Below are 23,122 nucleotides of genomic sequence, written 5' to 3'. Positions count from 1 at the left end.
CTCAAAGCAGAGTGGTAGAGTCACTATAAGAGAGAATAACAATCAATATGTATCAGTAAACGTGTATTATTATTTCATTAATGCAGTTATTCAACCTTAAGTAAATAAAGAAATTTAAAAAATAAAACTGTAGGCTTTTACTCTGAAAACCGGAGAGCCAGCCGCAGTCACGTGACCTTTGCTTTGCTCTGTGTGACAGCAAACCGCACTGTGTTGCATTCATGTCTAACTTAACTAAAGCAATGTCCAGTAAGTATTAACATCTCCTCTGTGAGCTTCATGCATGTATAAAGTATTTTAATGAATATGTCGCCAATTGAGTACATGTACAGTTTAATAGTATCAGCTGGTGTATTGACCCTGCCTGCTCTCACTGTTGTTGACACTGTTTTAAAGTTGTAGTAAAGCCAAACTTACTCTGAGGCTCTCCTGTCTGTTCAGAGTTCCGTCTGGCCGTGGTGCAGCTGCAGGTGACCAGCGTGAAGGCGGATAACCTGAGCCGGGCCCGGAGGCTTGTTCAGCAGGCTGCAGGAGAGGGCAGCAAGGTGGTGCTGCTGCCGGTGAGGAAATACTCTGACCCTGTATTGATCAGTAATGATCAGTAGTGTGAAAATACTCTATTAGAAGTCAAAGTAGAAGTAAACAAACATTATCAGCTTGATGTAGTTGTAGAAGTCAGTAGCAGTCCCTTTGCAATTTCATTTCATATTTTGAAATGGCAAGTCCAACTTAAAGGCATGATCCCTCACCGGCTTCCCACAGGCAAACACATCTGAGCAGGTGGAGGTATCTCTACCAGGAATTGTGCTCATGCCTCTGCACCAAACACACACCCCACACACTTTGGAGTACTTTTAACACGCAGTCGTAACCCAACAACTTGGATCAACATGTAAAAGAAGTCAAAATTCTGACTTAAAGGTATCAATGCATGAGTCTGAGTCAAATGATGGTTTATCACTAACACAGGAATGCTTCAATTCTCCATATGGAACCGGCTTCTTCGCTTCGTATGCTGAGAGGATCCCAGGAGAGTCCACACAGGTGCTGTCAGAGGTAGCGAAGGAGAACAAGGTGTATCTAGTGGGAGGTGAGGAGGCTGCTGTTGCTGCAGAAAGAGATAACAACAATTATTTTTCTGCACTGTAAATTGACATTTTAGTTTATTTCCATTGCTACCTCTAACTTATTCAATATATTCAAATATCTCCTGGATATATTCAATATACAGTACTATTTTATGGCCATGTTTTACAACATTACTTTGAATTGAATTAAAAGTGTATTATATTTCTTGTACTAACAGGTTAATTATCTCATTATCTTAAGAAAACGTACATTTTTTTTCTCTAGTTAACAAGGTGTAGTCTTTTACTTGAATGGTCTTGAACTTGGCAATCAAGTATAATTGTAGATAATAAATATGTACTTCCTGTGAATAAATGTAGAACAATGTTGCATCACACCAGTTTTTCTCTCCTCATCTAGAATATCAACCCTGTGCATCAGGTGTTTGTGTATGCTCCGAGTTAAAGCTAACAGACTTTTTAATAGTTAACATGACTCTTGCTGTTTAACTGGCACTAACAGATTTAAAACAAGTTGTACTCTTCCTTCTATGTCATTTATTAGATACATTTTAAGATACGTTTTAATAGCAATTGAACAAACGAGCAAACCACATAAATGAGTATATGTGTGAAAATTGAAAGATGAAGCATTAAAAACCACCAGTGTTAACAACCTTCATTAATCAAACTTTGCTCTGGTAATGTGTAACCAACTTTTTAACCACACACATTTTTACTGTCTTACTGTAACTAACATCATGAAGCATGAAGAGTCCTGTAAATGCATTCAGGCATCGTTAAATGTTATTAATTGCTTTTCCTGCTTGTTGTCCTCTTGTTGACCAGGATCCATCCCAGAGGAGGACGGTGGGAAGTTGTATAACAGCTGTACAGTGTTCGGCCCTGATGGAGAGCTGATTCTGAAACACAGGAAGGTATTGGTTGTTTGCTGTTTGTGTGTATTTAACGACCTCATTAGTGAAAGCAGTTTAGTTTCATATTTGATCACCATTATACCCACATCTACGTGTTTCTCTTTCTTCAAGATTCACCTCTTTGACATCGACGTTCCCGGGAAAATCCGCTTCCAGGAGTCGGAAACACTGAGCCCAGGCGACAATTTGTCAATGTTTGAAACCCGTAAGCGTCGTCTCCTGACTCCTGTGTTTTGTGTCCCTGCAGCTGGACGAGCATCACGTTGATCTGTTTTCACTCTCTCTGTCTCACAGCGTTCTGTAAAGTAGGCGTAGGGATCTGCTACGACATGAGGTTCGCAGAGCTCGCACAGCTCTACAGCAGGAAAGGTAAGTAGCTGAAGTTTCTGTTTGTCTGTTTTTAAATGCTGTGTAAGATAGTGGATCATGTTTTCCTTTCTGCTCTCAGGCTGTCAGCTGCTGGTCTACCCCGGAGCCTTCAACATGACCACTGGTCCGGCCCACTGGGAGCTCCTGCAGAGGGGGAGGTCAGGCTGAGTCCATGTTCAAAATCTTCTTAAATATTTTGTGTGTTGTGCAACATTTGCTGTTGAAAAAATATCTAACAGCAGACACTGTATCATCTGACAGGGTTGAGTCAGCTCACTTGTAATTTAAAACTATAAAACTTGAGATCTGTCCTCCATCATGAAGTATGACTGGAGTTTAATAAAGTGACCAAATCTTCCATCTTCCATTAAAGATGAAACGTTCCAAGTTGAAAGTTAAACTATTCTATCATATAAACTGCTGATATTATTTTACTCACATGCCAATAACAGCATTTAGTTTAGTTTATACTAATACATTTAATACTGCATAGAAACATGTAGATAACATAAAGATGAATCTTGTTATATTTAAGAAAATCAGTGGCAGAACTCTTCCAAATCTCTTCTCCATACACTTTGTAATGTGAGTTTTGAAATGTGCTCATTAAATAAAGATTATTATTAGTAGTATTATTATTATCATCCAAGATAAGGTTGACATAAATAACACTCAATCATTTATATTTTTATATTTATATAGCATTCAAAGCCATATTACAAGGGCGTCCTCATGATTGTTTTTGGTTGTTACAATCCACTAGAAGTGCTTCATGGGAGTCTTGAACCAGAGATATTTAGGCTGTAATTAAATATCCTATCAATTGGTATAAATCATCAGTGTGTGTACTCTTCCTGTCTCTCATGCAGGGCGCTTGATAACCAGGTATACGTGGCCACAGCATCACCTGCCAGAGATGAAACTGCCTCTTATGTGGCCTGGGGTCACAGCACTGTTGTAAACCCATGGTAAGAACCAGGATTCATCTGAGCACCTTGTGTGTGTGTGTGTGTCTGTGTGTGTGTCTGTGTGTGTGTCTATGTGTGTGTCTGTGTGTGTCTTCTAAGCTCTGGTTTTCCAATAATAACCAAACCACATCTTGAACTGTGATGTCTGTGAATATTTAAGGTGTAAATTGTGCAGATTTCAGGTTTTTTTTTTCTTCATTCTGTTGATGCAGGGGAGAAGTTGTCTCCAAGGCTGGAGCAGAGGAGGCTGTAATATACGCTGATATCGGTGAGTGGCTTCTCTCTGCAGACTTCTATTCACACTAAAACTGCCAAACATGCAGTCACACCAGTTTTATCACGTGTTTTTGATGATGATGATGGTACATTTGCACAGTCTCTATAATAACTGAACATTATGAGCTTCACAGAGGAGGTTTTTATTTCTACTCTGTGGTATAATACAGTAATAAAGTGTAACAGCAATGCAAAATCATGCCTAAAAATGACTAAAATAGGAGCGTTTCTCTCACAGTCTGCTTCACAAAGGCCATTCATGCAGGGTATTTGTATTGGATTGCATTACACTGCACGCAGGTTGCTGTTATTGCGTTCACCCTCTGTATATTTTGCACTACACACTCATATCATTGTGTCACTTGGGTTAACCGCCTCTCTCTGTGTCCTCCTGTCACCAGACCTGCAGTATTTAGCCGACATCCGGCAGCAGATCCCCATCACAGTTCAGCGTCGGAGCGACCTCTACACAGTCAAGACCGTGCAGGAAGGATCGAGCTGAAGTCCGCACACAGAGAAACGGAGTCCATTCACTCTGATGCCACGTCGTCTTCTCTTCCTGCACCAGAAGCACCAGACTCTTAATTGTGGAAATGAGAGATGCAAATGAGAGACATATGTTGATGCCAGCATGACTGGAACACAAACACACTGCTCGCTTTTTTGGATAGAGCCTCCATTGCATCTGTGTGATGTCTAGTGCTGAAATGATTAGTCGATTAGTAGAAAATTGACGAGAATTTTGGTAAAGAAATAACTGTTTGCCATTTCTGGTCACAGCTTGTCTAATGTGAAAATGTACCTCTTATTTTTATCTGTTTCAGATTATTGGTAAATGAACAGTTGGTTTGCCCAAAAAAGAAGAAAAAAAACTGAAATCATATTCATCTCAATAGAGACTGATAATTATTTTGTCTTATTTTTTCAGGATATTTTCTGTCCTGATGGGAAAAGATGAACACATTTACACAAAGTGAAATCAATAAAACAGAAAGTGAAATAAAACAGTCAAGGTTTTGGTTTTGGTATCTTTTATTAAACCTTAAAACACCACGACTCCACCCTGTAAGAAAACAGAGGGAGTGTCCAACAGTAAAGCTTATTTATGAAAGTGAAGAGATGAAGATGAAACGTGTCGCCAGCTTAATTTACATCTTTCTTTTACTTATTATCTACATGGTCTGTTTAGAAAAAATGCAGCTCAAGACAGAATATTTAAGTAGTCAACCACAACACACACATATATATATATATATTTATATATTTACAAATCAGTGCTCTGTTATTCAGGCTGAAACCTGCCAGTTTATGAGGATTCATCACTGTACGTAACATAAAAAGTTACACATCGGTCTCCTTTGGCCCCAACTTCATCGCCTCAGTTTCCTCTGTGTCTGGCTCTCTCCTTCTGTGTCCTGATGATGACAAATATTTCAGTAAGAGCAAAATCACAACACATTACAATGTCTACCAGGTGTTCTTGATAGGATACATTTTAAATCACTAGGGACAATGAATAGTTTCTGCTAAGGTGAAGCAGTTGAGTTCCTGTTCTACCTCTAACAACATTGATCTTAAATAGATGATTCTCCACCCAGTCTGTGTGTACAGGTGTGGGATGATTATTCTCCTGTGGGAGTCTCTCAGTAACTGACAGTGACTTGTGTGCAACCATTTAAATAAAACAGGTTATATGGGCTGATTTGCTTAATGTTATTCATAAGTTACTGCTCTGATCACACCGAGTGTCAGTATAGTTTGTGTTTTGGATAACATGATAATACATTCTACAAAAGGATGTGACAAGATGATATCAATAGTACCACCTGGTGGAAAAAAAACTGGGTGTGATTTTGTGGAGGATTGCAAAAGGTCAGGGGTCACCAGATATGTTATGTTCCAGCTTCTTTCATTCATTTTAACAACCAAACAACTAATCGATTAATTGAGAAAATAATCAACAGATCAATTGAAAATGAAAAGAACCATTAGTTGAGGCCCCATATACACCAGATCCTGTGACATATTGCAATAGTGTAAAATGCAGATTCTAAATTTCAAGGTGCAAGTGACTTCAAAAGACGTCACCAACTTCTATTAAACGAGAGACTTTGTTTATTCTTCTTAAAATGTCACATTTTGATGTTTAGGACAGCACTTTTATCCCAGTATGTAATATATCAGTATTAGCCTCTTGCTTTTACGAGAGAATAAGAAAGAAAAAGATTGACTGTTGATTCAGAAGAGCTGAGGATGATTAATAAAGAATTGTGTCAAATATACCAAACCAAAAGGCTTAAACTTTATAACTGGTGGAAAATCTGTAGCTTAAAGTTGTGACACAGGGGAGAAACCAGATTTGTGTGGTTTTATATTTGAGAAGTGGAGTCTCTGTATCATAATAAACTGATCTAAACAAAGTCTTGATTGTATTTCTTACACTGTGACACTGCAGGTGCTTACCTCTGCCTGGACGGCTGTGCTGGTATTGCTTCTTCTTCTTCTTACTAACCCTGTCCAGGTGGATCTGATAGAACACTCCTGCCACCACCATGACCCCGACCACCACGCAGAGAGCCGTGCTGAACATCCACATGGCTTCTGACGCTCGTCTCACCACCGGGCTGCCTCGCACTCCATCTGAGCTCCGACAAAGAACCAGACATTAGTGACCCGGAGTTGACCCGCCGGTGCTTTTTAAAGCCTGATACACTGAATGAATCACTCACAGCTGGTGGACGACAAAGTTTCCTTCATGTACATGTTCTCTATGATGCACGACACCCTGGATTCTTTGGAAATGTTGGCCGTCAGGTGGCTGGTGACGTTGTAGAGACGGGAGTGCGGGAGTGATGACGCCTGGGTCTTCACTGAGCCCTCGGGGGGCTCGTGCGTGTCGTTGATGAACCAGTAAACAGCTGGTGCAGGAAAACCACCGCTGGAGTGACACAAGAAGACAGTCTCATCGCCCTGAGCTTCTTCTCTCAGCAACAATGGGGAGCTGAAACTGGCTGCAAACAGTCATCAAAGAGAGGAGTTAGTACCGTTAAAGTCCCCCTCCACTCAATAATGTGTTTTTCTTTTTGTTCTTACAGTTGGATATTTGAGCTTTTGTATTCATTTTAATTTATATGTGATTGATTGAACTTGCTTGTTTGCACCGGCGGGGACAGTAGTCCAATTTCGTTGTACTATTGTACTTGGTATGATTGTGCAATGACAATAAAGACTTATCTAACTAACACTGTGCAGAATGATGCATGTGCAGAGTTTGTTTTCACTCTCACTTTCTAGTTTCCCCCACTTATTTAATAGTGACTTTATCTAATTATGGATTTATTAGATTTCATTAATCCTTTATTATTTTCTATTTTATCTAGCTATTGGGACTTTTTACATTTTTATCCTATAACTGGTGTTTCCTCATTGCAGATTCATGAGAGTTTCTGCAGTTCCTGATTTTACTGAGTCATTTATTTCTTCTTTTGTTTGTTTGTTTGTTTGTTTTTTTCTTTCATTTTCTTTCTTACTATGCAAAGCACTTTGTCTTAAATGACTATGTATGAAAAGTTCTATACAGATAAAGTCTAAATGATTTATTGATTTCATCTGCAGAAAGTGGAAAGTGTCTCTGAGCTCATTGAAAATCTGATTTTAGGGTACGGGCATGGCCATGATTTGTGACATCACCAACAGTTTTGAAGCCAATCATGATCCAGTATTCAATTTACACAAGTGTGATGTGGGAACTTGAGGCCTCCAGTGCAGGGGTGGAGGTAGGGGGTGGCTAGGGGGCTGCAGCCCTGAATGTTTAAATCACTATTACTACAACTAATGTTTGCAGTAGTCACACAACGCAGTAAAATGACATCCTGCGCATGTAAAAAATTGTCCCCACCCCTGGGTGCTCTGGGCTTGACCCTTGATTTTATCAACTCCTAAATACGCCCATTTGTTCCAAGCAGGGTATTTCTATATATCTTAATAAGTGTCTGGAGGCTATCTTCAAACAATCTCCTGATAACAGCCTGTGTGTTTGACACTTACCTGCTGTCTTGAGACAAACGGTGCACAGAGGAGCACTGTGATTCCCCTGTGATGTGACGAACAGACTATAATAAGTTTTGTCCTCTTTGGGGTCAACTGTGGGCAGCTTCAGAGAGAAGTTTCCAGTCAGGGGAGCATCAGCTGAGATGATGAGGCTGTTAGTGCTGCATATCTCCACATTTCCGTCCTCTCTCCACTTTGATTTGAGCACCACTTCACTGCCTCTCCTCCACTCAATGGAAATATTCACGAAGGTTAATAATTCAGAGTAAACGCAGGGAAGTGAGACCGACCGTCCCACTATGCCAAGGACGCACTCCTCCTCTGTAAGGAAAGACGTGAAAAAGCACAAGCACATGTAAATCAGCAGGGAGTTTAAGTGTAATAAGTGATCTCAGTATGTGATCTGCATGATCAGACAAAGTCATCTCACCCAGACAAGCGCACAGAGTCAGGAAGCTGAGCAGCAGTCCCGTCCGCCACAGATCCACCGCCATCGCCCACTGAGGGCAAGTTTGCGCACTCAAGACGCAAAAAAGACTCCAAAGATAATTAACTCTTTAATCTGGAAAACAAAATCAGGTCCATTATTGATTCATATGCAGATCTGAATCCTCCCCTCCTCGTCCTCGGCTCGTTCCCTTTAACAAGTCCCGGTCACAGCTCACCTTTATTCACTCTGAAGGAATTCATTATCAGTCATGTTGCGGCTTGTTGTGCCGTACCTGGTAGCAACGCTGACGCCTCTTAGAATAAAACATTTACATACAGAATGGACTTAAAACGGCAGCCTGCTTAGTTTCCATCTGATTAGTTCTACTTGTGAGTCATTGTGCAAATCTGTCCGACCTGTTTGACTTCTTTTTATGTCACCTACACACCCACCCCCCTAACACACATACACACACATAGGCTACACACACACACCTCAGTGATGTAGGCGCCTGGCTGCGGTTCAAGAATCAAAACAATCTGTAGGATAGGATCAATTTCAAAATAAGGATGTTGTCAATATAACAACCACATATTGAAGTTTTCATGCTGTACCAAAAGCTTTAAAGATTTTAACAAATGATATCCACGTCACCAGAAGTTTAATATCGACTGAAGCCCAATATTTGCATTTTCTGATCAAATTGAAATAAAATGTTGACTCTATTCTTTCGTTCTTTTTTAAACATACTTATATTTTTGTGTTCAGATATTTCCATGACAGCAACACTGTTTTAAAATTGTAATGCAGAACTAAAGACTGAATTGCTTGTAGGGGTTTACTGGCAAAATATTATTTACATAAATGTAAATTTGACAAATCTCCTCATGTATTTAATTTTAGCATTTAAAAACAACTGTATAACGTATTTCTAAAATCCTTCAGACATATTACTAAACCTAAAAAGTCAGTAACGCTCCTTAGAAAATAATTTGAAGTAAGTTAATACTGAAACTTTTACAAGACGCTTAATCTCAACACAATTGTTTTCTGTATTACATAATATCATTGTTTGTTCACTATTTATTTACTTCACATCTTACTTCATATGAATTATATGATTGTATCTGGCATATTACCAGTTACTGTGAATATTTGAACTTTGTATCCAATAAATTACTAAAGAAATCTCTGGGATCCAAGCTTTAGTAATGCTTAAAGTAAAATTGCTGAAACTAATTCTGACTAACAGTTTACTAAAATAAAATAAAAAGCATTTAATCCGCAGAAATAAACCTATACGTGAAAAACAATCTAAAACGGACCAAAAGCATGAAAATATTCCTGTCAACATTCATATAAATACAAATTCTGACTGTGCTAATAAAATAAAGCTACTAGGATACTTTAAACTAGAATATGAAGCAGTTTGAACATAAACTCAGAGTGAATATTACATATATAAATGTAAAAGCAGATTAAGTGTGATGTCCAGCAGGCGGCTGTAACATGTGACACACAGACATTTCATTTATAAACTCTGTTTTGTACATTTATATCAGAACAATTCATGCATTTTACACTAGCTTCAGTTTCGTGTTAATTATTTGTCAGTAAAGTGTTTTTAATAAATATGTGAAACAGCGGAAGTGACGTAAACAGGAAAGACTACAACAACGGAGTGCGTTTTGGTTTGTCATTTTGCCCTGAGTTTAGTCTTCCAGGCAGCTGCTTCCGCCAAATCGTGCTTAAAAAACCTCCAGTAGGATTTACAAGCAAACACAAACTACACTCAGGGGCCAATTTCACACACTGTTAGCCTTTATCTAAAAGCATATGACTAACATTGTCCCCTCAATTTGCAACAAAGGTATACACAATGGGAAAACCCGCTGCCTGAAAGTCACACTCGGGGCAAAAAAAAACACCTTAAAAAACCCTGCAGCCCACAACTATGGAAGCTCGTGTAATTAAATAGATAATATAACTTAATGTTTAAATAGCTAGACTTTATATGTGAGTGTATTTATAGAGTGAAATCGCTACAGTAGCAGTGTGAGAGTGTCAGGCTGGAGAAGAAGAAGACGGTGCTCATGGTGACCTGCAGCCTCACTGTCACATGTGTTAGTTCCTATACTGTCTGATCAGAGGTGACACTGACATTTAACCGCGGTCCAGATGACACCAATCAGACAGAGCTTCCCGAAACAACATGACCACACTGAGGAGGATCCATTCGTGGTTCCCCTTCCTGCAGAAAACTGCATCATCAGCACAATGCAGACCCCCCCTCACCTGTCAGCACGCAGCCTCGGCCATCACCTGTCACCAACACCGCCTGAGAGCTGTCGCCACCCTGCACACCAGAGCCTTCACATTATCTGCACGCACTCTCAAGAACACAGATGATGACCTCAAAGGTGGACAGCAACGTTTTGGATCCACGATGGAGGAGACGGAGGAGGAGGATGAGGATGAAGATTTCATCGAGGACAGTGAGGTGGAGGAGCTCTTCCAGCAGCAGGTTCCCACAGGAATAGAAGGCCACCACAGGGTCTTCATTGTTCACCCTGATGTCAAGTGGGGAAGCAGGAAGCAGTATCTGACCACCGGTAATCACATTGTTATTCATATATGAGGAGTGTGAGTCATAGAGGTGTTGTTTCAATCGTTTTACGCCTTGCTTTGCAGCTGAGCTGATGATGGCCGAGGCTGTGGGGCTTGTGAATACATTAGACAACTGGAAAGTGGTGGATCAGATCATCCTCTCCACCAAGACGCCGCAGAAAAAGAGGATTTTTGGAAAAGGCAATTTTGAGTTTCTCACAGGTATGATCCCCTCTCAGTTTCCACCTGTGAATCTGCACATGTACGTCTTAATGTGACTCATTATATGTTTCTACTGCAGAGAAAATCAGGCAAACATCAGGAATAACAGCTGTTTTTGTCAATGTGGAGCGCCTGTACCCTTTGTCTGAGGTGAGCTTGTGTAAAAGTCGCTTCATGTCCACGTACAGAAATGTGTCATCCACTGACACTTTTTTTATATTTTCAGAGGGAGCTTGAGGAAGCCTGGGGGGTGAAAGTGTTTGACAGATACTCAGTGGTCCTCCACATCTTCCGCTGCAACGCCAGAACTAAAGAAGCCAAGTTACAGATCTCACTGGCAGAGATTCCCTTATTAAGGTTGTAATTATTGATTACATTTTATAATTTCAACCACTTTTCTTTGGTCAAATCTGACACCAAAAATGATTCCTACTAATCCACAATACTGGTTTCAGGTCTCGTGTGAAAAATGAAATTGCAAACTTGGATCAGCAGGGGGGAAAGTCGAGATACATCGGAGGTTCAGGTAATATCATGAGTGGTTAACTACAGTGTAAAACCGTCAGGTGCCTATATGAACATTGAAAGAGGTTTTTTCCTCACTATAATCATTCCTCCTGTTCATACTGGCTATTAAAAGATCTCCTTCATATGTGCCTTCAATATAAGTGATGGAGGTTGTTGAGTCAAAACAATCGATCTGATCAGTTGTTCACAAAGTGTTCAGTCTCAAAAATCTCCAGGAATCTTTTTCTTTTTTTTGCCGTCAGCTAATCCCGGAACCAAAATACACACAGACAGCGTCTATGCAGAATTGATACAATGATTCAAGATAAGTGTCTTCTTTCTATACCCAAAATACTGCTGATGTCCGTGGGAAAGTGACAACCCACTCCCCCCCCCCTAAGGCCAGGTGGATTCATCCAATCATCTTTCTCTCAAAACAACTTCATCTTATCTCCTTGGCGCCAATTATTATTGTTGTGCAGCTTCTTCGTTTTGTCTCAGTTGCACCCGGCTTCTAATCTTTGGAGCTGTTCTGAAAACAGAGGTCATACTGTTCAGTTGCTTTAAACAGAGATCCCCACAGGTCATTTCAATACTGTTCAGTTGCTTTTCTTACTGCATTTTTAAAATAATCAAAGTGTGGTATATTTAATCACACACTTTTCAGTTCATATTCATCAGATCACAAATGCTTAGCTTCAGATCAACTTTTAAATACATTTCTACACAGACGGTAGCCTTTGTCCTCCATCATTTACATTAGAAATGTATCATGTAGGGATCTTCTGATGGTCAGTGTGAACAGGAGGAATGATTACAGCAAGAAAAACCTATCAGTATTCATTTGGGCTCCTTACTGTTATTACAGACAGACTTGAAAAACTGTGAACTTGTCCTTTAAGCTTCCCTGCTGGAACCTAGCTTCGGTTTGGTCCTTACAGGTGAGACGCTGATGGAGTTCCAGCAGAGACTGTTGAAGGAGCGAGAGATGAAGATCCGCTCAGTGCTGGAAAAGCTGCGGAAGAAGAGACACCTGCTGCGATCTCAGCGCAAACACAAAGAATTCCCCACCGTCTCTGTGCTGGGATACACAAACTGTGGTGAGAGGCTGGAAACACACACACAGAGTCTTGATATTAGCCATATTTATAGTTTGATGACACTATTTATTTCCCTTATTTCAGGAAAAACGACTTTGATCAAAGCACTGACTGGTGACAGCGGTCTACAGCCCAGAAATCAGCTGTTTGCCACCCTGGATGTCACCGTCCATGCCGGCCAGTTACCCAGTCGCATGACCGTGTTGTACGTGGACACCATCGGCTTCCTGTCCCAGCTTCCCCACCAGCTCATCGACTCCTTTTCTGCCACCTTGGAAGATATTAAACACTCTGTATGTAGCTAGCACACTTATCAAAGATGATCATAACTTATTTTTCCAAGTTTCAGTGTTGTAATGCAGCTGGTATCTGGTTTTCTGGCACCTTCCAGGATCTGTTGATTCACGTGAGAGACATCAGCCACCCAGAGACGGTCAATCAGAAGGTGAACGTACTAAATGTTTTGAAGAACCTACAAATCCCCGACAGGCTGATGAACTCCATGATCGAGGTCCACAATAAAATCGACCTCGTTGACGAGTAAGAGCAAACATCCTGTTATACTGTAGGTTACCTGCCAGTTTCATCATGGTACTGATGTTCAAAGACTTTAAAAGATATTTTAGAATCTATTTAGGTTGAAAAATAAGATCACGTTAATCCATAGAGGAAAAAATGGGAAATACAGGCATCTGTTGACTAGCATACATAAGATCTAGAACATTGTATGTCAGGTTGAACCTCTGCACATAAAGTTGCATCACAGAAACACATCATTTTACTTATACAACTGAATTTATGTTATAAAATACCTTATTTAACTGTACACAAAGCAATATAATGATTTGAACTTAGATAACAGGATTTTAGGCATGTTTATACTGTTCCAGGAACCAGACATTAAATTATAATCTCATCAAATGTTTTGGCGTCCCTTTCAGCTATCAGCCCGCAGAGCCCAACACAATGTCCATATCTGCTTTGGAAGAGCGAGGTCTGGATGAGCTGAAGGCAGCAGTGGAGAAAGACATCGTGAACTCGACGGGAAAACACATTTTAGACCTCGAAATAGACCTCAGCACTCCTCAGTTAAGGTGAGCCGTTTCTCTCTCTGCGTTTTCACATTTAGAACAACGGAGCATCCGTAGTTAAACGTGCGTCTTCCTCCGCAGTTGGCTGTACAAAGAGGCCACCGTTCAGGACGTGCAGGTGAATGCAGATGAGGGCTCGGCCGTCGTCAACGTCATCATCAGCACGGCTGCTTATGGACGTTACAAGAAGCTGTTCGTGGGGAGATAACGGCGCCGGGAGGAGAGGAAACCTTTTTGTGCTGCATCACCGAAGCTCCAAATAAATGACTGATTCACACCAGACACACACACACACACAAACTACAGCAAACACACTGTGAATAAAAGACTCTGTATGTACCAAAGAGTATATTAAAATATAAGAATATACAGTTTTTGAAAGGAATCGTGTACATTCTTGTAAACATATATAAATTGCACTTTACAGCTGTATCAGACAGGTATGCAGGATGTTTTTGGGTTAAAAAAAAACTTAATTAGCATAAGAAATACAGACACTCAGATTTGTAAATACAGATCTCTTTTCAGTTAAAGATTTTAAGGTAGATATGAAAAGTGGCAGAAATATAGAAAAGTGGAGATGAGGTATACATATATATCAGTTCCCATTCAATGAAATGCTAGCTATTAACGCTGTTTAATCTGACGGTCTGTGTTTCGGACAAGTTTTTGGTTCAGTCCAATGACCAGAGAGCAGAGTGGAACTGGACCCACAAAGTCTCCTGCAATGATGTTGAGGCTCTTAGGGTCCGACCCGGGTATCTGCTTCTCCAGCCATTTCCTCAAACACTCCCAGTTATTGAACGTCAGCGTCCGCAGGGATTCTTTCGGGTTCATGGTGATGTAACTCTTGGCGGCTGTCAGATTCAGGCCAGAGACGAAGAAGCCCTCTGGAAAAAACTCATTAATAAGTAGTGTATTCAAGAAAATGCTCCAATACACACACGTCAAAGATGTCTCTCATATTCTGCACTCTGCTACCAAGTCAGTGCAGTGAATGTCAGAGAAGGAGAGTGTAAATTAATCTCACCTGGACGCCCAAAGTCTTTGTTCCACTCCAGGTAACTGATCACTTCTTCTGCTGTGTGCTTATTGGCCCACCAGTAAGGGATGGCTGGCCAGAGCTCCTGATGTCTCGCTGCATGCTGGGAGTCATAGGACAGCAGGACCTGGTAACCAGACGCCCACAGACTCCTCAAGGTCAGGACTGACTCCTGTGTGAGGCAGTTTAGGCTGTGTCAGGCACACAGTTGTTTTTAGAAAGTAAATCAGCTGGAGAAGGAGTAGGACACTAACCTTCCGGGGGCAGAGTTTAGAGCCGAACAGCTTCTTAAGAGAGAAAATGAAGGATTCGTGGAGTGCGTCGTCGATTCCCTCCAAATGGCTGCAAGCAAGGATAACAATCTCCTTCGGGTGGGACTCCAGCCAGGTGGCAACAGACGACAGTGTTTCCTGTAAATGACAGGTACCAGACGTGAGGGTGCATAAACAATACATGCATATTCCCCAAAAGCCCAAACTGATGGTTATACTCACCAAGACAGTTAAATGTGTGTATATGACGTGTGTGAAATACAGGTCGTCTGAGGAGTCGTGAGGCTTGTGTGCAATGCGGAGATCAAAGAACCGGATCCCCATCGAAAGCTGCTCCTCAATGATTTTATCCTGAGAGGAAGATATATATGTTTGTATACTACATATGCAAGTATGTTATATGAAAATTAGATATGTTACATCAATGTAATTAAAAATGTATTAATAGTTAGATCATTATCTTAACAATGGATCAAATGACTGTGTATGTCAAAGGTATTGCACAAAGTGATGAAACTCCACAGATAATTATCACCTGACCCTGAGCCGCAACCAGCTCGTGAACATAGTGGAGCATTTAGCAGCTAAAGAGGCAGATATTGTCCTCTGGAGTCACAGGAGGAGACCAAAACAGAGCTCAAAGGAGAGTGAATATTGGATACATACATGTGTGGGGTGAACAGAAACTTGACTCTAAATGATTTATAATGTTGCTTGATAATTGCTGGTTGTGTAAATAAGTCAATTTTGCTGACAATTGGCTTTACAGCTTTTCCCTGCTGTCTTCCAGTAGCTGAATAAATCAGTTAATGCAGAAAATCAGTAATCAATATCCAATCAGGTTTGTTGGGTCCTTGTTTTAATAATTTAATTTACTTTACTTTTTACATTTTATCCACCACATTCATCATCTTATCCCCCTGTCTCCTTATCCCTGTGCTAAGGCTGGGAATAATGTGATGTCAACAAACCCTTTGAACCAATTACAATGATAAACATGTCAATTGTCCCGCCCCAAACAGATGCAACAAAACATACAGGAAAATCAGGACAATGTGGATCAATTACAGTCTGTACACACAAGTCTAGCTTTAGGGGGCTGGCTGTATTTGGATATTGAATTTGGCATTTCAAGCTTTGTGGTCACCTGACACCACAACAGAGATACAACTGGTGGCGTTGACACTTTTACACCACACATACCTGTGTTGTAGCCCATTTAAAAATGGCAGGTCTTGTAAAGCAGTAGAAAAGTCCATCCAGCAGTCTGAAGAAGTCCGATTCAGATCTGACCAAAGGAGAGTTTATATCCAGACAGTAGCTCATGGCATCATGGCTCCCTGCATCAACAAGAACATGAAGGATTTCAATGCTGTCATCGCTCTGAACTGGGAGAACTAGTTTAATTTTCCACAAGGGTAACATGCAAAACCATTCACACTCATTCCTCTGAAGGACCTTATTGTTTCACTTTTTTTTTTCTTCCTCAAAAGCCACAGTACCTATTTAAACAGTCCAAAACCTAGAGATACTCACTTTACTATCATAAAAGACCCAGAAAACCTGCAAATATTCACATTTAAGAAACACAATTAAACAGTATATAATTAGTTGAGAGTATGATTGTTCTATAGTATTTATACTGGGTGATCTGTGCTCCTCTTTGCTGTATACGATTAATAGTTTTATGAATAGATTAGTTGTATTCCCAGTACAAACACAGAGAAGAGAAAAGTTACCAGGTATGGCCAGGTCTGTCAGCGGGATGTCCCACAGCTGCTCGGGTAGAGATGACATCCAGTCCTGGCAGCTGTGATCCATGTCTGTCCCAGACCTGCAAGAGACCCACCGAAAACTGGACTTGGAGATCTGAGAAGTCTGTTCGTGTCAAGTCATCATATGATCAATACCACTTCCTTTAACCAATTCCTTTAAAAGATCGACCACGAATTGATTTACAAATGAGGGAGGGGGGACTGACTGTTTCCTGATTCAGCTGCAGTGCGCTCCCTCCGAAGAAAAACAACTACATTGTTTAGCAGTTAGAGGTGCGCATTCACGTCTTGAGAGGTAAGGGTAAGTTTATCCTTTGTGTGGAAAAAGTCAACATCAGGTAAACTTCCCTGACACCTGATCCACTCTCACAACAGACTACCTGCTTCACCTAACAGCCCAGCTGACTGCTGTGACATGTCAGAGGAGGAGGGGCGAGTGTGTAGCAATCTGGGTGAGAAAAATCTCGCGAGAGTTGTGTGTTATAATAAAAAACAAGATCTTTTCCCAACCTTAATCAAGTGTTTTTGTGCCTAAACATAACCAAACGATATCCACAGCTTTGATACATCATAAAACCATTTTTTTGGAATAACAAACACAATAAGAAACAACGCGAACAAAATCTCGCGATAGCTTCGCAAATACAGGGTTACCTAGAGTTGTCTAGACAAAACCATCTTCAATACATTTTGCAACCTGATTTATTTTAAATCTATAAGAAAACTACAGTGTAAAAAAGGCCTTAAGATCATGTGAAAATATGGCAGTAGTCTATGTATCATGTATATAGTTTTGTTTCATTTATATTGAATTGTTTCCTTGGTTATGTGCTGGATGGTTTATTTTTTCCTGTTATGTTCATGTGATTTTATGTCATTAATAAAATCTTTGTATCAATAAATGCTTCATCATGTGCAGAGGAAACTGTTAAAAGTGATATTAATGCTGTTTTCTTTCATTCTTGCCACAAATGGTCTTTTAGAAAAACGTTTTTTTAAACTGCTAAATCTATATGTTCTTGTTGGGTCATCAATTTCTGAATTAAAAAATGCTGAATATTCTTTTTGTGTTTTAAATGAGTCAGGACAAAGTGCTGATGTGAAGTTTATTTAAATACTCCATCATCACAAAAGCAGGCAACCTTTCCTAGCTCTAACTCATCAACATATCAATCAGCCATCTCACAGAGAAAGTAGCTGCTGACAGGAAGTAGAGAAACAACAAAACAAAATCCCTGATTAAATGAAGACAGTATGAATAAAAATCCAGACATTCAAAACCTCATCATTCTCTTTAATGAATTTAGGCTGGACAGAGCTGCTGGTATTACTATAAACGTTTAAGTGGTTAATTATTATTGATTACTGCAATTTAGGGGAAAAAAATTTAAATCATGCCCACCGTCATAAAATTCTTCTTTTTCCCCTTTTCCCACAACACTGGAAGCAAATGCCAACCAATGAGAGCTCCAGTAACTCTGTGGGTCAGACTTCCTTTAATTATTGAGATTATTAAATTGACCTGTGGGTATAAAGGAAACTGCATTTAAGAGTGTAAGACAAAATGAAATATGTATTAATTTCGTCATTAAATCTGTAATATGTATATTGTATGTATATTTTTTCCAACAGTACCTTTTATTTAAACTTTTTAGATTGTAATTACATAATTTAAATGTAATACATTCCTTAAGGGTTTTCTAAGTGCAACAATTAAACAAATCAATCTGAAAAAAAATCACAATTATGTCAACAGCATGCACACTCTTTAGTTTTACGTTAATTAGTTTATTTGTAAGAGAAAGCTACAGAGAATGGTGACAGTAGTAGAAGCAGTGTTTCATGTATTGTACATGTGTACATAGTAGAAGCTCGTTTCCAACAGCAGTCCCCTGATGGGCGTCGATGGCTCAAAAACCTCATATCAGTGCATATAGGAATAAAACAAGAAAAACATCCCTCCATGACAACACACAAACAAATAACAGACAAGTAAAACCAAATGGAACAAAAAACATTTATAGCATGAACTCAACTATACAAATAAAAACTGGTTAGTGTCATAATCACATTTGTGACCAAGTTTTAAGCAGGACTCGACTGTTGTAGAAAACTTTTTAAAATCCTGGCAGGGAGGGAATTCAACCGCCGTACAAGCCTTCAGAAAATTGAAATGCACAATTTAGGAGTTGTGTTTACCCTGTGCGAGGCTTTAAACTGCAAACTAACAGTAGAAACATATATACACTGAACAATCTGAACAAAGGCCTTTTTAAAAGGTCATTTTCACATCTTATAAAAAAAGTGACAAGGAGAAGAAATCTGTTTTGTGGCTCTTATGTTACACTCTCATTTCCCTGTTTGTCACCATGTTGGCTGTCATGGTGACTTTAACAGAACCGTTGACATGAACAGTCTCCAGTTTAACCAGTATATCCCTTTAATGCATTTGACTAATAATGTACTAACAGCTTACATTTAAAATAGTCTTTTACATTCTTTGCTAATTAACAACTGCAGCATTATGTTTTTTGCAAGGTAACACAAACTGTCACTTCTTTTATGTAAATCAAACATTTTTATTTGCATTCATACTTCTGAATGATCAGTGAATAAAATGCGATTTATTTCCTTTAAAATGTTTATTGGAAAAGCGGATCTCCACAGGCACAGTGGTGCAGCATTATTTTTAATATCAAGGCCGAACCTGCTGGCTAAAGTCAATTATAAGTAGAACAGTCAAGGTTGAGTTCATGCATTAACTTTTGTTTTTTTCTCCATGCAATTTTGCATAAGTTTCTTCTCTACATTCTCTATGGATTAATACATGTGTTGTAGGTAACTACTTCTTAAACCTGCTGCCCACATGTTGTATTTATAAAACACGTGCCCTACATGAAGTCATATGTGGTCAGTGAATACATGGTTTGTGCTTATTCATCTAAAATGCCTACGTTAAAGGTGACATTAGTCGTATCATTATTGCTTCAGTCACCGTAATGTTAAACGGGCCACCTCGCTGACGTGTGACAACTGATACAGTACATTGCATAAATAGTAAACTGAATGTAAACAAACAAAGTGCAGCTCAAGATACCAAAAGTCTGTTTCCAAGCAGCTTTAAGATGTAAATATACAATTCACTGCCTCTGATAAGTGCAATTTATATTTAAATGAATAATTCAAGTACTTAAGTATTTTTCTGTCACTCTTGACAAAACAAGCTCATTTGTGTTTCATGCTGTAATTCACATTTTTGTCTTTTTTTTTTTTTTGTAGAATAATGCATATTGGTAAAAAGTCATGAAGACCATTTCAGTAGTTTCTCATTCAGTGAAACGACAGCTGGTACAAACTGGCTCTCTGTGATAAAATCCCCAGCGATGATGTTGAGAGAGTCGACTTTGGAGCCGGGAGTCTGCTCTTTCACCCAGCCGAGCAGCGTCGGGTAGGTGGACATCACCAGGTCTTTTAGGGACTCTGTGGGATGTGTGCAGATGTACTTCAGGTCCTCTGTCAGATTAATTCCCGTGACGAAGAAACCTCCTGAAACACAAAATACACACGAGATTGAACAAGTGATGGTAATAAAGTACTAATAATGAATTTTGTCCCCACTATGTATCTGATATCAAAGTAATTGGTATATTACCCGGTCTGCCACGTTGTTTCCTGTGTTCAAACTCCTCAATGAGAGCCTCAGCTTTGCATTTATTGGCCCACCAGTAAGGAATATGTGGCCAAAGGTCACTGTGACAGCTGGCAATGGTGTGTTCATAGGACACGATCACTTGGTAGCCCAAATCCCACAGGTTTCGAAGACTTAACACTTCCTGAAATTAAAAGAATAATGGGCTGAGTTTCATTTTCTAAGTTTTTCATTGTAATTTAAAGGATGAGGCTTGCATTCTTCTACTAGAAAAACCCATGTAAAGACGTAAACTGTTTCTGTCTTCCATCATCTGTTCATTCCTAATTAAGACATACATCTTTAAAAATGCTTCATATGTACAGTAGTTTCAGCTGGGCTCTGTAGTTTATAGCAAACGTTACTCAAACAGAAGAAAACAGCACATTTGTTGGGGACTATTTTCAGCGGTGGATTAATACACATTTGGTGTGGGATCAGCTAAAATAAACTATAATTTACAGTGTGTTTTTAATAGTTTTTGTACATCAATGGAGCTCTATGGCACAGAGGAATAAGATATATCAAGATTTGGCAAAACACATTACTTGTTAGGATAAATTTACTGATTATTTGAGTCTTTTCATGAGATTTATTAACAATATGAAAAATGTAAAACATCGTCTTATCCTTTTAACTTCTTATACAAAACAGGAGGAGTAGCCGTACCATTTTGGGACAGAGTTTGGAGGTGAATATGTTGCGTATGGTTCTGAGCAGCCTCATGTGGAGCTCCTGGCTCAGGCCGAGGAAGTGGCTGAAGGAGAGTATGACCACCTCTCTAGGATGAGCGTCCAGCCACTCTCTTATCTCAATAAGAACAGTCTGTAAAGGAAAACACCAGTTGACATTTATTCTACCACAGAATAATGAAAGATTTACAGTTTTGCACGATTGGAACCTGTCACAGGATCCGTTCCGTGGTAGGATGTGATTTTTGGAATTCATCCGAGGGTTTACTAATGGAGCGTGTCAAGTGTGTTCGATCTGCCAAATCTGCTCTGGATAAATAAGACTTTTTTTCCCTCTACTCACCACCTGGCAGCTCTGCTGGAGAGCAGAGTTGAGTGAAGAGCATTCTTATTTTTTTCTCATACATACGTTGAGTACCACAGCTTTATATTTGCTGCGTGCTTTCCTTTGTAGCATCACAGATAAGGTCTCTTTGGTGGCCTTATCATCAACATTGCTATGCAAGATTAGCTACATTCTTTTGCAACAAGCTTGTCTAAAGCAGGTACATTTTCTTTTTCACTCTTACCAAAGCAATAATGGGTTAAGGCGCATTTAAGAAATAGCTTAAAGAATGGGATTCTAAATGAAATGGCTGCAACCATAATGTTGATTTTTTTTTTTGGAGCACAATAAAGAGAGCAGAAACAGGATGATTTAGTATCTCCAGAATGAGTGTATTGTTGTTCTTTATGTTTATCTTTATGGTTATTGTTCTCGCAGCCTTTTACAGGATCGTAACTCTCAGCGTGGAAACATCTTGTGAACATTTGTGTCTGCATGTCATTACTTCACCTCCACAGTGAGCGTGGTGTAAACACCGTGGTAGAAGTACAGATCGGTGGAGCTGTCGTTAGGTCTGTGTGCTATCCTCAGGTCACAGTATCTGACACCACAGTCCAGCTGCTGCTTTATACTGAACTCCTGAGAGACACAGGATGCACAATATATTACAAGATACTACAAAATATTACTCAATCCATTTTTTTTAACAAAGAGTATGTTCTGTGGCCTTTTTTTGTGATTTATTACCTGGGTTTTCGCCCATTTGTATACAAAGGGGCGAATAAGAGGCTTCATGTACTTGTCCAGCTTTTGAAGCATGTCTGGCTGGGTGAGGTCAACGGGGGATCTGTCATTCATATCCAGACAGTAGGTTATGGCATTATGGCTGCCTGAGTGGAGAAGAAGACATTTCATTATTATTTAATGTATTAGTAACTAAGATAGTCTAGACACCAATGCGTCTAACATTTAAGCAACAGCTAACTTCAGCCTACCTGGGATGGCCAGGTGGTAGAGGGGGATGTCCAACAGGGCGCAGGGCAGGTGAGTCATCCAGCTCTCCATGGGCAGCTCTCCCAGGCTCAGCTCACTCACTCCGGACACCACAACCGAGGACATAGTGAGCTCCAGCGTCTGCAGCCCATCAGCAAACACACATTTAATCAATGGTGGAGGAAGTACTCAGATCATTTACTTCAGTAAAAGTACCAACACAGCAGTGTAGAAACACTCCATTATACGTAAAAGTCCTACTTCAGTAAGTATTATGAGCTTGATGTAATTAAAGTATTACAGTAAAAGTAATGGTTTGCTCCCTCTGACTGACATCATTAGATTATTAATAGTGAAGCATCAGTGTTAGAGCAGCATGTTACTGTTGTAGCTGCTGGAGGTTAAACTAGTTTCAACTACTTTACATACAGTTAGCTAGTTAAGTCCAGTGGTTCCAAACCTAGGGGTGGGGCCCCTCCAAAGGGTCAGCAGATAAATGTGAGGGGTGGTGAGATGATTAATGGGAGAGGAAAGAGGAAAAAACTAAGTTCTGATACACAAATGTGTTTTCAGTTTTAGGAATTTTTCCTCTAATCTTTGATTTTTGGTGAAATATTGGATCATTTGAACATTTATTGAAATGAAACCATGTGAGAAGTTTAGAGGGAAAAATCACTATATAACAACTCATAGACATCTGAAATGTGAGC

General features: G+C 39.7%; 5 protein-coding genes across 6 annotated transcripts; 2 read left to right on the top strand and 3 right to left on the bottom strand.

Annotated features, from left to right (window-relative positions):
• The first annotated feature begins 158 nt into the window (after positions 1-158).
• On the top strand, positions 159-4,622 carry nit2 (nitrilase family, member 2). The gene is made up of 10 exons (XM_062424026.1): positions 159-249; positions 442-560; positions 970-1,090; positions 1,917-2,005; positions 2,117-2,210; positions 2,300-2,374; positions 2,454-2,532; positions 3,244-3,342; positions 3,555-3,610; positions 4,020-4,622. Exons 1-10 carry the CDS (start codon positions 222-224, stop codon positions 4,118-4,120), a joined length of 861 nt encoding a protein of 286 aa, XP_062280010.1. The 5' UTR covers positions 159-221; the 3' UTR covers positions 4,121-4,622.
• A 337-nt stretch (positions 4,623-4,959) lies between these two features.
• LOC133984745 (uncharacterized) lies at positions 4,960-8,162 on the bottom strand. Its single transcript, XM_062424207.1, has 5 exons — positions 8,099-8,162; positions 7,666-7,989; positions 6,348-6,629; positions 6,082-6,258; positions 4,960-5,033 (listed from the first exon to the last, which is right to left on the bottom strand). The coding sequence occupies exons 1-5, from the start codon at positions 8,160-8,162 to the stop codon at positions 4,960-4,962; spliced, it is 921 nt and encodes a 306-aa protein (XP_062280191.1).
• A 1,873-nt stretch (positions 8,163-10,035) lies between these two features.
• gtpbp6 (GTP binding protein 6 (putative)) lies at positions 10,036-13,999 on the top strand. Of its 2 annotated transcripts, XM_062424057.1 has the most exons (10): positions 10,036-10,710; positions 10,790-10,927; positions 11,007-11,077; positions 11,154-11,284; positions 11,383-11,453; positions 12,376-12,534; positions 12,619-12,827; positions 12,926-13,074; positions 13,476-13,628; positions 13,707-13,999. In XM_062424057.1, the coding sequence occupies exons 1-10, from the start codon at positions 10,311-10,313 to the stop codon at positions 13,831-13,833; spliced, it is 1,608 nt and encodes a 535-aa protein (XP_062280041.1). In that variant the 5' UTR covers positions 10,036-10,310; the 3' UTR covers positions 13,834-13,999. The 2 variants fall into 2 exon arrangements, with proteins under 2 accessions (XP_062280041.1, XP_062280040.1); XM_062424056.1 differs by having other exon boundaries at positions 12,376-12,827.
• A 115-nt stretch (positions 14,000-14,114) lies between these two features.
• Positions 14,115-17,085, bottom strand: si:dkey-66a8.7 (PI-PLC X domain-containing protein 1). The gene is made up of 6 exons (XM_062424058.1): positions 16,679-17,085; positions 16,143-16,279; positions 15,162-15,290; positions 14,922-15,077; positions 14,656-14,839; positions 14,115-14,515 (listed from the first exon to the last, which is right to left on the bottom strand). Exons 1-6 carry the CDS (start codon positions 16,758-16,760, stop codon positions 14,253-14,255), a joined length of 951 nt encoding a protein of 316 aa, XP_062280042.1. The 5' UTR covers positions 16,761-17,085; the 3' UTR covers positions 14,115-14,252.
• Positions 17,086-20,015: 2,930 nt separating this feature from the next.
• On the bottom strand, positions 20,016-22,538 carry plcxd1 (phosphatidylinositol-specific phospholipase C, X domain containing 1). Its single transcript, XM_062424055.1, has 6 exons — positions 22,415-22,538; positions 22,167-22,309; positions 21,930-22,058; positions 21,072-21,227; positions 20,367-20,547; positions 20,016-20,260 (listed from the first exon to the last, which is right to left on the bottom strand). Exons 1-6 carry the CDS (start codon positions 22,536-22,538, stop codon positions 20,016-20,018), a joined length of 978 nt encoding a protein of 325 aa, XP_062280039.1.
• Positions 22,539-23,122: the final 584 nt, after the last annotated feature.

The sequence above is a fragment of the Scomber scombrus genome, chromosome 8 (genome assembly GCF_963691925.1).
Source record: "Scomber scombrus chromosome 8, fScoSco1.1, whole genome shotgun sequence".
NCBI classification, from domain to species: domain Eukaryota; kingdom Metazoa; phylum Chordata; class Actinopteri; order Scombriformes; family Scombridae; genus Scomber; species Scomber scombrus.
This window is presented reverse-complemented; position numbering and strand designations above follow the sequence as displayed.

Excerpts from the sequence above, each read along its gene's own strand:
- nit2 (XM_062424026.1), top strand. The coding sequence starts at position 222 with ATGTCTAACTTAACTAAAGCAATGTCCA. Across the intron at positions 1,091-1,916 it reads CAAGGTGTATCTAGTGGGAG|GATCCATCCCAGAGGAGGAC; the intron begins GTGAGGAGGCTG and ends CTTGTTGACCAG. Across the intron at positions 2,006-2,116 it reads TGATTCTGAAACACAGGAAG|ATTCACCTCTTTGACATCGA; the intron begins GTATTGGTTGTT and ends TCTTTCTTCAAG.
- LOC133984745 (XM_062424207.1), bottom strand. The coding sequence starts at position 8,162 with ATGGCGGTGGATCTGTGGCGGACGGGACTGCTGCTCAGCTTCCTGACT. Across the intron at positions 6,259-6,347 it reads AACTTTGTCGTCCACCAGCT|ATGGAGTGCGAGGCAGCCCG; the intron begins GTGAGTGATTCA and ends GTCGGAGCTCAG. Across the intron at positions 5,034-6,081 it reads GCACAGCCGTCCAGGCAGAG|GACACAGAAGGAGAGAGCCA; the intron begins GTAAGCACCTGC and ends TGTCATCATCAG.
- gtpbp6 (XM_062424056.1), top strand. The coding sequence starts at position 10,311 with ATGACCACACTGAGGAGGATCCATTCGTGGTTCCCCTTCCTGCAGAAA. Across the intron at positions 10,711-10,789 it reads GAAGCAGTATCTGACCACCG|CTGAGCTGATGATGGCCGAG; the intron begins GTAATCACATTG and ends CTTGCTTTGCAG. Across the intron at positions 13,629-13,706 it reads CTCAGCACTCCTCAGTTAAG|TTGGCTGTACAAAGAGGCCA; the intron begins GTGAGCCGTTTC and ends CTTCCTCCGCAG.
- si:dkey-66a8.7 (XM_062424058.1), bottom strand. The coding sequence starts at position 16,760 with ATGGATCACAGCTGCCAGGACTGGATGTCATCTCTACCCGAGCAGCTG. Across the intron at positions 15,078-15,161 it reads ACACACATTTAACTGTCTTG|GAAACACTGTCGTCTGTTGC; the intron begins GTGAGTATAACC and ends TGTCATTTACAG. Across the intron at positions 14,516-14,655 it reads CAAAGACTTTGGGCGTCCAG|AGGGCTTCTTCGTCTCTGGC; the intron begins GTGAGATTAATT and ends AGTTTTTTCCAG.
- plcxd1 (XM_062424055.1), bottom strand. The coding sequence starts at position 22,538 with ATGTCCTCGGTTGTGGTGTCCGGAGTGAGTGAGCTGAGCCTGGGAGAG. Across the intron at positions 22,310-22,414 it reads CTACCACCTGGCCATCCCAG|GCAGCCATAATGCCATAACC; the intron begins GTAGGCTGAAGT and ends TTCTCCACTCAG. Across the intron at positions 21,228-21,929 it reads ACACCACGCTCACTGTGGAG|ACTGTTCTTATTGAGATAAG; the intron begins GTGAAGTAATGA and ends TTTCCTTTACAG.